Source organism: Pyrus communis, chromosome 1, assembly GCF_963583255.1.
Source record: "Pyrus communis chromosome 1, drPyrComm1.1, whole genome shotgun sequence".
NCBI lineage: Eukaryota > Viridiplantae > Streptophyta > Magnoliopsida > Rosales > Rosaceae > Pyrus > Pyrus communis.
Window position 1 is genome coordinate 3,710,041 of NC_084803.1, and position 13,307 is coordinate 3,723,347.

The window sequence follows — 13,307 nt, forward strand, 5'->3', positions numbered from 1 at the left end:
TTGAGTAGTTGACCATCGTCGTTTAAGTCTGTTATGGTGTCATCCTTATTATTCTTTATCTTTCCCTTCTCCTCAAAGTGCATATGCAACAGATTGCTTGAACTTCATAGGAATCACTGACCTCAAATCAAAACCCGATGAAAAAAATTAAACTAAAAACATCAAATTGGGGCTTGTGCCTACGAAAAAACCTTGAAAATCATGCATAACACTACACTTTTATGTGCGAAAAAATATAGCAAAATGAGCCTAATACCATCATTGTCCCTTCGTGACTCCTGAGCACGTGAGCCACTCTCTAGCATATGCTATGATTTATGTACACAGAGCAAAAACAAAAAGTGAACAGAATCAGGAACAAATTATTCAAATATAGTGTCTATCAATCATCAAAATATCAAATTCTCAAATACATAACTGTGAACAAAATGATACGCCCCAATGCGAAATTGGGTGCTACTTCTCTGTACATCTCAAACTGTTATAAACAGTATATGTTGCCAAAGACCTATCAGGTGAAAACCCAAACCAGCAAATATTACAACTGAGGTTGAATTTATGGTAACAAGCAAATACACACCGTGGCGATTGAGTTTTGCACGCTCTTCGGCTCGAGACGTCGACTTGGCCGACTGTTTATGTGTTAGAAACTTGTAACTTAGAAGCCCAGAAACTTTGGTGCTAAATGCAAAAGAGGTTCCATGGCACTCGGAGCAAACTTCCTTCCAAAAAGAAAGCAGATTGTTGAGTTATGGCCATTGTAAGTGCAGCGTTGACCCCAGAAAATTCTCTTGAGAAATTCCTCCGTGATGTCCGCTCTTCCAAAGGTAGCCGGGTGAGGTCCACCCCGTGACCAATCCACCCAAGTAATGCTTCTATTTGCTAAAGAATTCCCGGCTTCAATGGTTAACATCGTGGGGAAGTAGTGCTCATCAACGTAACATGCGGGTCTGCAGAACTCTTTAAATTTGGGGTAATATTTTGTATCCTCGACAATGCTGATGGCAAGCTTTCGGTTAACTTCAAACCACTGGGAGCCCTTGCGCCAATCGGATATATTCACTTCAGGTGCCATGTTATCATTGTAGCGTCCTCTTCCATGTGGCCCGGGGTCATCAAATGCACCGACATAGCTGTACTTGGACTTCATCAAGTAGTGGTGAACGACACTGAAATTGTAGAGCGGAATGCATGATTCAGAAAGAAGAATGAACCATTCGTTGGATATGTCGAGCAACGCATTGGCAAGGAGTCTTCTCTCAGCATCACACATACTCATTCTTCCCCACTCAGCAACCTGCGCAGGACAAAACCAAAACTCAGCAAGAATGTTTAATGGCAATCAAGATGACCATAAAACGTTTTCATTGAAACTCATTTTTGAAGCTACTAAATATGGACACTCTTTTGTTAATTAAATCGTTAAGTGAAAAGGTTAAACGAAGCAGAAAACATACGGAATATAGTCACACATTTGAAATATACTCATTTATCTTCGGCCAAACATCCAAACAAACTTCAATTCTGTTGTCCGGTATCATTCACATAAATAATTCACCTTATTCTTACTCACAATTTGAAGGCATATATCAATAACACTATGTAAAAGGAAACATCAGAATTGTGGCACAAGAATGATGGTTAGAGATGAATCAAGAACGTTAATAAGAAATCATGAATATGAGATGAGGTCGGAGTATCGCCCAAGAAGTTATGCTTTTACATCATCTGTTCATATGAATGCATCTGTGCCTAGTGTATATTTCACAAGCAGGATTATCAACTTCATGAATTTAAAAAGTCAGATCCATTCATTCAATTGAGTACATGGAACAAATTGTGTTTCCTGCCCTCTCTCGGAGACGGCATTCTACATCCCTGTAATTCCAAACATGATAAATTAGAATTGCCCCTTTTCTACCAATACACAGATAGGTTAAACCCTTTCTTTGATCATCTCTAAATATTACCGCCTCCTGCAGAGGCGCATTCCATTTTCGTTACATTTTGAACTTCAGACACACAACCTAATGCAAGCAACCGGGGTGTGTGCTGACCACAGAGAAAATCAAGAAGTGCAAAAAGTAAAAGCCAGAGAAACCATTGAATGAATGCCGGAACCAAAAACATAAATTGTGCACTTATTGCAGAATCTTTCATATAACATATAGATAGGTGCATACCTGGCTTGGAATATGTCTCCCATAAAAAGCTGACGAAGGATTAAAATGGGGTTGAAACGATGGTAGTGAATGAACGTAGACTGAATAAAGCCTTTCGTATCCCTTCAGAAACCTCTCCCAAAGGGGTGCCAGCGGCAACGGCCCCTTAGTCAAGAACATAAATGCAATCTTTGGAACTTTCTCAAAAGGATATTTCTTTATCCTAGGCGTAAAAGAAGCCCTCCAGAACAGTTCCTCATCATTCATGGTGTGTTTAACACTTGATGGCGGCTTAATCCATCGGTCCAAACCTCTTGGTTCCTCAAGGCACGGCTGGAAAGAGGTCGCGGCTGTTGTCATGACGCCATTGATTCCAAAATGCCGAATTGTGTATACGCTAATGACTGAGAAAGTAATACAGAAAAGCAGAAACAGCGCGAATAACTGGAGTAGCCTAATCGGCAAGGCCTTCGTTTGGCTTGCCCGGCTGCTAGTAACACCAGGGTCATTGCCTTCCTCTAACGGCACAGCCCTCGATTGCAAATTCTGCATCTCAATAAAAACACCCCACCAGGATCAAATTCCTTAACTCTTCCGGTTCCTACAGACTACCTCCAAGTGTCTGAGATCAAAATTTTCCCCACAAACTTCTTCTCTCAAACAAGCAGAAAATCCAGATTCCAAAATTACATCTTGCATCAAAGATAGTAAATTAGACTTGAAATTAACCATATTCCAATCGAAATCACGCAGTTTTCTCCCAAATCACAACCCCACTAAGCAAAAACTAACTCCTGGCAGATCCGAAAACTAATTCCACAGCATCCCAATATCCAAACTAAACACATACTGCATAAAAATCTTAACTTTTTCACATGTCGATAAACCGAGGTTATAACTTAAAAACAAGAATCTAAGCTGGGATCAAATGTTAAACAAATCGAACTGCTTGTGCACCAGTCAAAAAGTATGACATACCATGTGACCGTAAAAGGTTGGAGGTTGACTTGAAGGACATGAAGGGAGGGTTTGGATCCTTAAACTTCACGGCTTGAGTTGCGCCCGAAAGCACGGGAAGTGGCCACGTGGATGAAGAAAACGAGAAGGCGGTCACTCAGAGAGGACCTGAGAGACAGATACGAAGGTTGTCTGAAGTGCGTTTTTGTGTGAGATTTAAGAAATGATATTTCTGAGATTTCAAGAATGTTTAATTCTTTACTATATTTGACGATTCTTCTACTCACACGAGGCGAGTGAGGAGGAGACGGGATCCGTTTGTCGGGTGGTATATCTCTCTTCTTCAACAGAGGTGGGAAGAAGAACCAAACTATCTCGTCCAGTTGCGTGTGTGTATTTTTATGGGTAAATTTTGAGTTGGTAAAAGTGAAAATTATTTAAGTTTTAATGGTAACAAATCTAAGGAATAAATGCGAGTTGGACTCATGTTAACTACTTTTGTCATTAAAGAAAAAGTTGTACCTAATATGTAGAAGAGAGAATGTATTTCTGTTATTTGTAACTGAAAAATTAGAATTTATGACGAGTAATGTTATTTAGACACTTGAGACTGACTATATTGCTCACATTATCGACACATAATGAGGCACTACAATCTTCCAGTAAAATGTCACAGATGAGATTTAGAGGTTCTTCAAACCAAAAAAGGTCTTTTTTATATAATGTGCACAAAAACGCAATTAAGCTTGTGTATCTTGTGTTAGTGAAAAATTACTTTTTAAGAATCGAAATATAGACAAGTAATAGAATAGCAGTCGAGTTCAAGAGTTTTTCCTTTACGACGGTGCTTAAAGTGTTGCGACTATGAAATGGAGTAATTTGTGAATGATACAACTTGATAGGTTTCGCATTTTGCCTAACTTCCAGCAAGACAAATGACACCGTCTTGCACGTTTCCGCCCTTTGAAGCAACAGACAAATGTGGAGCATAATTAGCATCGCCCAAAGCAAGAATTAGCTTTTCATTACCCTTAATTTAGGCTTTGGATAGAGACTAGCCTTTTATTAATACAGCTATTTTAGGGCTAATGTCAATGTATTAAGAACCCATCGCTTAACATGTTTACTAATCCATAATCGGAATCAAAATAAAAAAAACTTCGATTCCGATTATGGCTCACCAAGCCTAAACTCAATGTATTAAGAACTCATGGCATGTTTACTACTACATAATTGGAATCAAACAAATTTTAATTCCAAATATAGAATATTCATGCACTTACTAGCGACGAAAAAATCAAAACATAAGTACAAATTTTAATTACTTAGTATTACGATCTAGTGGTATTCTACTTTACTTGTAAGTGAGAGATCTTAAATTCGATTTTCGCCAAAGACGAATTTGAACTACATCATTGCTAGTCCATTGTAAGACTTGGCCCACTCTACCTTCCATTAGCATAGATAATATCGTTTATTCAAAAAACAAAAAAAATAGGAAATTCCACAATATAAGAGACTTTAAACTCGAAATTTGGAGAAATTGGACTCTTTGGGTCGCATTGCAGACTGTATGGTGGAAGGCACTGTCAAGGTGTAATCTCATTCAACCACACTAGAAAAAAAAAAAAAAAAAAGAAGCAGTTCTAACTGCTCAAGCGGAGTAGAATTATAAAGCCTTGACCGATCTGAATCGTGATCCCGTAAACATTTCATGATACAACCAAGTTTTGCAATCCATGCATTCATAACGAAAGTACACCATGTTGTATCCACGTAACTGAATCCTTTTAAAACCGAATAACGAGCACAACATGAACTCTGAACTTTCTCAAAACATTTACTGTCTACGAATTACATAGGTTTTTCTGCTCACGGCACAGGAAACAGTCCATCTTATTCACAAATGAACGGTTAGCTTCCCAAGTTCACATGCCAACTTTTATATACCCAGACGCATTTCATGTGGCATACAGTCTAAGAACTCACCACAAAAGCAGCCTGAAGATTAGAAATCATAACCGGGCACTCTCCCTTCTCATCATATTCAACAAACTCCCCAGCCGACAAGTCAATGTTCTCAAAATTTGTGCCACTCAACTACAAAAGAAATGAACACTAGTTTAAGTTTACATACAGATGCAAGACAATTAAACTTGGTGACAATTAAATGTTATTACAAGAAAAGACGGGGTCAAAAAAGAAAGCATCACAATTATCTGCAGTTCTCACATCTCGAATGTGCTATCCTCATAACATGAAATGTAACAGTACTAACCGTGCGACATTTATAGGAAAGGACAGAGACTAAAGCTTTCTCACAAGAAACTAATAAGGGTCAAAACACAAGCAAACAACAATACCAAAATAAGCTTTGAAGGGAACTAGCACAATATAAAACAGGAAAGCAATCCTTAATGCTCACTGAAGTTAAAAAGTGAAGAACGAAAGAATTCAATACATGAATAATTATGTTGATAATTATGGTGTTTGTACCACATTTATTGACCACCTCTCTCAAATAGCCAAATTTTTATACATATGTGCTGAAGTGCATGGAGGTACAGGGATTTAGGGCTTAGGAATGTTCACACAAATATTATTTATAAGCTCACATGTCCAACAAAAGGCACTTTTTGGCCTCAAGTACAATGAGAAATGTTCATTCGATATGCTATATGATTGAAAGTTGCATGTGAGGAAGAGAAACTTACAGACTTAGCTTTCCAGCCACCACCAAAAACAAAGTCCACAGGTTCATAACCCCTGCACTCGAAGATCATCAATGGGGCAAACTGCCTGGCTTCACTTGTTTCCTGCGTCAGTGGCTTACCACGACCTGGATGCATCATAATCATTCCATCGCGCTCACAAAACTTGCACTGCAAGGGAAAAATTTGCAAAAAATCACCAACCATGTACAACAAACTTAAGCAGAAAATATTTTGGGTAAAACCATACATAGGAAGAAACCCCATACCCATATGATCAAAATTCAAATTATGAAATAGGAATAATGTAGCCATCAAAATCGATAAGTTGCCCATATGTCACAACACAATTTCAGACAGAACTATCTCAAATCAAAGTGACAAATATGGCCAATTCATGTAAGATCGGAACTCTACGAACAACTAAAAAATCTGAAATGCTCACTAAACCAAATGCAAGTATCGATAATAATTCTTATCAGTCAAACAAAAAACGGGATAAGAAACAATTTCACACAAACTGTATACAACCAAGTTGAAACCTACCTATGCAAAACGTCACCCAACATCCCATTCCCAGAGGCATATGTCAAATTGATTGAACACAGGGTAAGCAGAACGAAACGGGAATCACAAGGTCGTTTTTACAACAATTAGGCACTCAACAAACACGGCATTTCACTAATTCACGCAAGAACAAGCGAAAACACAAGAATCCTTGGATTTTCTCGCCAAACCCTAAACCCTTTACTTACAAATCCCCTTGTGTAATCAGTAGAGAGAGAGAAAGAGGGATTACCTTCTGGATGAGATTGGCTGTTCCCTTGCCGACTGGAAGGGGAACAGTCTCGTTCAAGCTCACACAAGTTTCTCTCTGGCTCACCTCTCCACACCTCTCACATTTCAGCTACAAAGTTCACAAAATAATAAACAAAATAAAAAAAGAATCGTGTGAATACTGTCTATAAGCATCAGCAGATTGAGCGACTCAAAATCGACATGGATTCGATGCCAGAAACCCTAGAAAAGGAGAACGCAAACTGAAATAGCAAAACGAAATGGATTTGAGGAAAATGGAGGTCTGACCTTGAAGAGGTAGGAGAAGTTGGTGTCGTCGCAGCCGTCCTGAGGCTGGAGGTCGGTCAGGTTCTCGAGTTCCGCGGTGATCTGAAGCAGGAATTTCACCATTTTTGGATTTTGACGTAAATCCCAAGCTACTCTCTCTTTTCCTCTCTACTCTGTGTGTATGAATGACTCTGACTCGCTAAGTGGTAGGATTGGTAATTAAAATGGACTTGGGTCACGCGTAAGCTTAACCGGGCCACTGTTTGCTTGACAGAACCCGTAGTTGGGAATTGGATCCGCTCCGCACCTTAGGACCTAATCTATTGAAATGTCACGTCCATTAAGCGTCAATTAAATTTATGTTAAATTAATAAAGACTTACTTTATCTCTAAAATCAATAGAAGGTTATAAAAACTTAGTCTTCACTAACTAACGGTCACCACCTCCTCTCAAGCCATCACCTCCAAGGCCAACACAACCGCCCACACCACCCTATAATTCAAGACCACTCCAAAATGAGCCAAAAAAAAAAATATATATATATATAGCGGCTGTGTTTGGTCAAGAAAGGTATCCACTTCACATCATCACCTACAGATCACATAGAACCTCAACATATATTATCAAATAGACAAATATCGTGGCAGATGCACTTGTTTGAAATGTTTCAAAAGGTTGAGAGCAATTTAGAATGACACTAAAAAGTTGAGGAGTTCCAGATACTTAATCATTGTTTTTACTAATATGATTTTGTTAAATTTTTACAATATTTTTTTACGTACGTGTGAAAAATATTACTAATTATTTAAAAATACCCTAACTTTTGAGTTAGAAGAACAAAGTAACGACTTTTCAAAGTTTTGAGATGTGGTGGCTCACACGTGACAATCCAAAAATTGAAAATAAAAAATAAGTGAAATTTGCATGATTGGACGGTGAATCATGCAAATTATTTTGCCCAAGTGTAGTTGGCAGAAATGATTTGGATGTATGCTTAATCACATGCTGCACATTCTGCAGAGACAATGTCCTTTAAATAGATCCAGCTCCTGCTGGGCTCTTCATATCTTAATCTCATCTTAATTACATATTCAAAGTAATTAATTAATTATTAGTTTAGTTAATTAACAACAAATGGGGAAAGGGTTGTGTTTTGGTGAAGTGATGATTAGATTAAGGGGGATGGTAATTATGTTGGGAGTGGCTGTGACTCTGATTAGATGTGGGGTAATTGTGGAGGGTGATGTGTTCTCTAACCACAAGATTTTGGAAGCTGAAAGAAAATTAACCCAACTCAGAAAGCCTGCAGTTAAAACCATCCAGGTATGAATTTACTCACTTCATAAATTTCACTTGCACAGTAAAACCCTAATATATATTAACTCTGATTGCTTGTAGAGTGAAGATGGTGATATTATTGATTGCATTGACATTTACAAGCAGCCAGCTTTTGATCATCCTGCTCTCAGCAACCATACCATCCAGGTAACTTTGATCTAATTCGATATATTTTAGGATGACAACGTGTATTAAGTACGAACATCTACAAATGATTCATCAGATGGTGTAGTAAACTCATAAAGTAATTACACCATTTACTAGGCCAAATATACCACTCAGTGGACCATGACGGTGCTATTTTCTTGTGTTCGTGTCAACTATGTGTTAGTAGGATAACCGTCCTCGATTTTTCAACATAACAAGTGGTGTGAATAATTTTCCCTTTTCAGATGGCACCCACGTATGATCCAGAAAGGGAGAGAAAGACAGTGACAAAAATGGACAGATTGAAGAAAAAGAATGAAGAACAATCTTCCAGGATGGTGAAGCAAAAATGGAGGAAAAGTGGAAGCTGTCCTCCGGGAACAATCCCGGTCCGACGAGTCCGGAAAAAGGAACTGCTGAGAGCTAGCTCCGTTAAGGACTATGGAAGGAAGAAGCAAAGTACTGTGTCTCGTCATGCTGCAGCTGCACATTTTGGTGACAACAAAACTGGGAACGTTCTAAGAGCAAACCACTCGGTGCATTAACTCCTCAGTATCACATTTTAATTCATTGTTGAAATTAATTATAAATTTACACGTCGTTGGTTTGGGACTGCTTCTCTTGAAAGCACTTATGCTCATAAGCATTCTCTCTATCTGAAACACTTACGAATTTTTTTTAATCGAAATCTAAGTGCTTTGTGAAGAAGCATTTGACATATGCTTTTACAGAAAGCGCTTATGTGACTCTTGGGCATACCCTAAGCGAAATCATTTCCAAACCCTTTTTAATTTCTGACTGTGTTAATTAATTTGAATTACAGAAGGCAATATTGCTTACAGTAGGGTACAGATATACTGGAGGCAAAGGAGACATCAAAGTTTATAACCCTATGGTTGACCTCGATGATGATTACAGCACTTCTCAAGTTAGCCTCCTAAATTCACGTGAGATGGTTGAATCCGGATGGGCGGTATAACATAACTGTATAACTCCCTTCACCTTCATGTTCTTGATTTGAAATATTTTACATCGTTGTTGTGAATCCCTCTTCAGGTGAATCCGAGCGTCTACGGAGATAGAGAGACTCGATTTTTCGTGTATTGGACTGTAAGCAGACATGAATCACAAGTTCACAACTGAGTTTTTGCGTGAATTAATTCCACTGGCTAGGGTTAATTGCACTTCTGATGTTCCCTGTAGGCTGATGATTCAAAGAAAACAGGTTGCTTTGATCTTACTTGTGCTGGATTTGTTCAAGTTAGCAACAAAGTCGCTCTTGGTGCAGCAATTTATCCAGTATCTTTTCCTCATGACCTTCCATATGAAATAATCGTTTACGTCTTCAAGGTAATATGAACAGTTTAACAGCATACCATCACATTAACAGCTTAACAACATAACGTATTAGATTAACAATTTAACAACTTAACATATTAATTAAATTCCTTTATGTTTTGCCTTCGAATTCAGGATCCGGTGACAAGCAATTGGTGGGTGCAATATGGGGAGAGCATTTACGTCGGATATTGGCCGCCGCAGCTGTTCCTTGCGTTGAACTATCATGCAACTAGTGTGGAGTGGGGAGGTGAAGTTTACAGCCCAAGAGTAGGAACTACTCCTCACACAGAAACAGACATGGGAAGTGGACAGTTTGCTGATTTTGTTTGGGGAACTTCAGGTTCAGTAAAAAGAATCCGAATACACGACAATTCGCCTGAGCTGAAATTGCCGGAATACGCTGATGTGTACATGGACGAGTTCAACTGCTATGATGTCAAGTATCTAGTAGATTATGTTGAAGAACCTGAGTTCTATTACGGAGGGCCTGGTAGAAATCCTATGTGTCCTTAATCAATAGGGATACCTCTTGCTTTTGTATTCACCTAGTACTCCTATTGTTCTTATATCTAAGCCTACGTCGTTTTAAGCACTACTTGTATTTTCAAAACGAGATAATATTTTTCTTATTTTCCGTTAATGTGACTTCAATCTAACGTACAATGAGGATAAATCAAACCGTTCATTTCATCATTGAAAGAACATCTCTAATCATTCATAAGTATTGAATGAATTGACAGTTTTGGCAATACGTAGCATTCTTATGATGAACTGTCAATTTATTTATATTTTTAGATCACTAAATAGTCTTTCAATAGTATGATTTTTGTAGAGTTTATCTTGAGATGACGATTAAGAGAATTTACAGTTATGGAAATGATGGAAGTATTATCCATTGCAAAATTGTTCATTAGTTAACGTCTTATATTTCCACCAGAGTGGCACATCTTCCATTTCTGCTCAGAAGGTACCAACCAGATTAAATTTTCAATCTTTACCAAAGTGGCATATTTGAGATTTCCAAATAAGTTTTATGTTTTCTGAATTTGCACACTTTTCTATAGCATCCACAACAGTTTGATTCACTGCATATAGAAATCAGAAGTAACCCCCTTTTTCCTTAGGAAAACTAACGAAAAATTCAAAAAAAAAATTTGTTTTAATTCGAAAAGACAAATAAAGGTATAATGAATAGTACCAAAGAAAAGTAAAAATATGATATTTTGTTAAAAATGAACAGTACCGGAAGTGTTTCATTAAAACTCTCTTTTTCCTTTCCATACATGCAAAGTTCCTCCAGCTCATTGTGTAAACCTGCATGAATTGTTCGTTTGACACATGGACTAAAACTGAAGCCATGACGCATATGCATGCACTGTATATAATCAAGACATTCTTATCTTCCTCCTCTCAAACCAGACACTTTCCTCTTCCCCTCTCTCTCTCTCTCTCTCTCTCTCTGTGCAAGATTGAGCGCGACGCCGAGAGATCGAAAATGGGGAAAAGGAGGATTATAATGCTCTTGTTAGCAATGGGATTGTTTGTGCTCAGTGGTGGCGCAGCAGATCATCATCCTCATGTGAAATCTAAGGCAAACCAAGCTACTTTGGAAGTTCGTAAGATGTTGAAGCTTCTCAACAAGCCCGGCGTTAAGACTATTAAGGTCTGGTTTTCCGCCATTTTAATTATCTTTTCTGCAGACTAAACTCACTTTAACTCTTTGATTTTATGATTTCTTGTAGAGTGAGGATGGAGATATCGTTGATTGTGTTGACATCTACAAACAGCCTGCGTTTGATCATCCAGCATTGCGGAACCACAAAATTCAGGTCTACTTTAATCCTTCATTTGTTCGAAGAATGTACGAAACAAAAACTGGAAAACATTATGGTTGGTTACATCTAAATGAAACATTTTACAGTTGGAAGGTTAATGATTTATTGCAGATGACACCGAATCTTCAATTCGCATCGGAGGTTCCTAGTTCTAGTCCCAGTCCCAGTCCCAGTCTTATTGCAAGTAGTCCTGTGCAAAATGATCATAATTCTTCTCAGCAGATTTTGTCTCAGATTTGGCAGAAGAGTGGAAGCTGTCCAGGTGGAACCATTCCCATTCGGAGAATTCGAGGGCAGGACTTACTGAGAGCTGCTTCACTTGAACACTTTGGGAAGAAACCGGCAAATTCCTACTACTCAACCAACGATGAGAAAGGCGCTGTAATCATCAACGGCACCAGAGTCGAACTCGGTCCTCAAATCAATCGTTCAGTAAGCAAACGTTATGTTTAGGAATCATTCGATAACTATTTCAGTTTTTAGTTTGTAAATGTATCTTGTGCAATTAATGGTTAAATTTTATGTGAATGTGCAGGCTGCTATCCTTATAACAGTTGGATATAGTTATACAGGTGCTCAAGGGGATATAAATATTTGGAATCCAAGAGTCCAATCGCCAGATGAGTTCACTACTGCTCAAATCTGGCTCAAGAATGGACCCGGAGACGCCTTTGAAAGTGTCGAATCAGGATGGGTGGTAACTCACTCTGGACTCTTCATCTGTAGACTGCAGATGAAAAAAAAATCGACTTTAGATCTATAAAATCACACTTTGACACGTATACATGAACCTTCCTTTTTCGCTTCTAGGTAAATCCGAAGTTGTATGGTGATGGAGCAAGTCGACTTTTTGTATATTGGACTGTAAGTACTTCATTTCAAATATGATCAGTCAGGAAAATGTCATTGGTACCAGCTTCCATATCTTTTGATTAAAATGCGAGGGACAAAAGTGATAAGTTGTGAAACCTCGGAGAACTTCTCCAATAAAAACCCTTTTTTTCAGAAGGACGCATACAAATCGACAGGTTGCTTTGATCTCACTTGCTCAGGATTTGTGCACACCAACAAAGACCTAGCCCTTGGCATGGCCCTTGGACCTGTTTCTTCCGAAATGGGTCCACAATATCAGGCCACCTTCAGCATCACCAAGGTCTGAAATATCAACTGGATTACGCTGAACAAACAATAAGCCGATTTTGTCTCCCTTTAGTCCGTTACAGTATTGTTTTTTATTAAAAGTTTATAACCCGTTCTATTGCTGCTGTAGGACTTTCACACCAACAACTGGTGGGTGCGCGTCGGCCAAAACATCCCCGTCGGATACTTTCCCCCAGAGCTCTTCTTTTACCTAACAAAGGGTGTTGCAGCTTTAGTCGAATGGGGTGGGGAGGTGTACAGCTCCAAAATTAAGAAAAACCATCCACACACTGCAACTGAAATGGGAAGTGGTGATTTTGCATGGGGCAAACTGGGGAATGCATGTTATATTAAGCAGGTTAGGATCATAGATTACTCGATGCAGCTCAAGTATCCTGAGTGGGTAGGGACTTATACAGACGAAGAGTATTGCTACACTGCATTGAACTATGCCGCTTCACTTGCTGAAGAACCTGTGTTTTACTTCGGCGGCCCGGGTTTAAATCCTCCTGATTGTAACTAATTACTCTAAATCCTCAGATTATGGGTGCTTAATCTCCTTGGTTTTTGAAATAAAGTCCAATTTTGTTTTACTCCAGTTGATTTGTAA

At 38.5% G+C, this 13,307-nt stretch overlaps 4 protein-coding genes across 7 annotated transcripts; 2 read left to right on the forward strand and 2 right to left on the reverse strand.

Moving 5' to 3' along the window:
* Positions 1–351: 351 nt before the first annotated feature.
* LOC137742977 (glycosyltransferase BC10-like) lies at positions 352–3,514 on the reverse strand. Of its 4 annotated transcripts, none has more exons than XM_068482912.1 (3): positions 3,382–3,514; positions 2,184–3,287; positions 352–1,297 (listed from the first exon to the last, which is right to left on the reverse strand). In XM_068482912.1, exons 2-3 carry the CDS (start codon positions 2,712–2,714, stop codon positions 659–661), a joined length of 1,170 nt encoding a protein of 389 aa, XP_068339013.1. In that variant the 5' UTR covers positions 2,715–3,287; positions 3,382–3,514; the 3' UTR covers positions 352–658. The 4 variants fall into 4 exon arrangements, with proteins under 4 accessions (XP_068339013.1, XP_068339020.1, XP_068339017.1 ...); XM_068482919.1 differs by having other exon boundaries at positions 2,184–2,708; positions 3,141–3,489; XM_068482916.1 differs by having other exon boundaries at positions 2,184–2,854; positions 3,141–3,487.
* A 1,323-nt stretch (positions 3,515–4,837) lies between these two features.
* On the reverse strand, positions 4,838–7,083 carry LOC137747388 (uncharacterized). The gene is made up of 4 exons (XM_068487497.1): positions 6,917–7,083; positions 6,630–6,737; positions 5,834–6,001; positions 4,838–5,219 (listed from the first exon to the last, which is right to left on the reverse strand). Exons 1-4 carry the CDS (start codon positions 7,016–7,018, stop codon positions 5,097–5,099), a joined length of 501 nt encoding a protein of 166 aa, XP_068343598.1. The 5' UTR covers positions 7,019–7,083; the 3' UTR covers positions 4,838–5,096.
* A 995-nt stretch (positions 7,084–8,078) lies between these two features.
* LOC137712584 (protein neprosin-like) lies at positions 8,079–10,235 on the forward strand. Its single transcript, XM_068451683.1, has 7 exons — positions 8,079–8,219; positions 8,295–8,381; positions 8,627–8,770; positions 9,205–9,354; positions 9,438–9,491; positions 9,585–9,731; positions 9,855–10,235. The coding sequence occupies exons 1-7, from the start codon at positions 8,079–8,081 to the stop codon at positions 10,233–10,235; spliced, it is 1,104 nt and encodes a 367-aa protein (XP_068307784.1).
* Positions 10,236–11,217: 982 nt separating this feature from the next.
* LOC137712650 (protein neprosin-like) lies at positions 11,218–13,220 on the forward strand. Its single transcript, XM_068451770.1, has 6 exons — positions 11,218–11,385; positions 11,465–11,989; positions 12,093–12,254; positions 12,368–12,421; positions 12,564–12,710; positions 12,828–13,220. The coding sequence occupies exons 1-6, from the start codon at positions 11,218–11,220 to the stop codon at positions 13,218–13,220; spliced, it is 1,449 nt and encodes a 482-aa protein (XP_068307871.1).
* Positions 13,221–13,307: the final 87 nt, after the last annotated feature.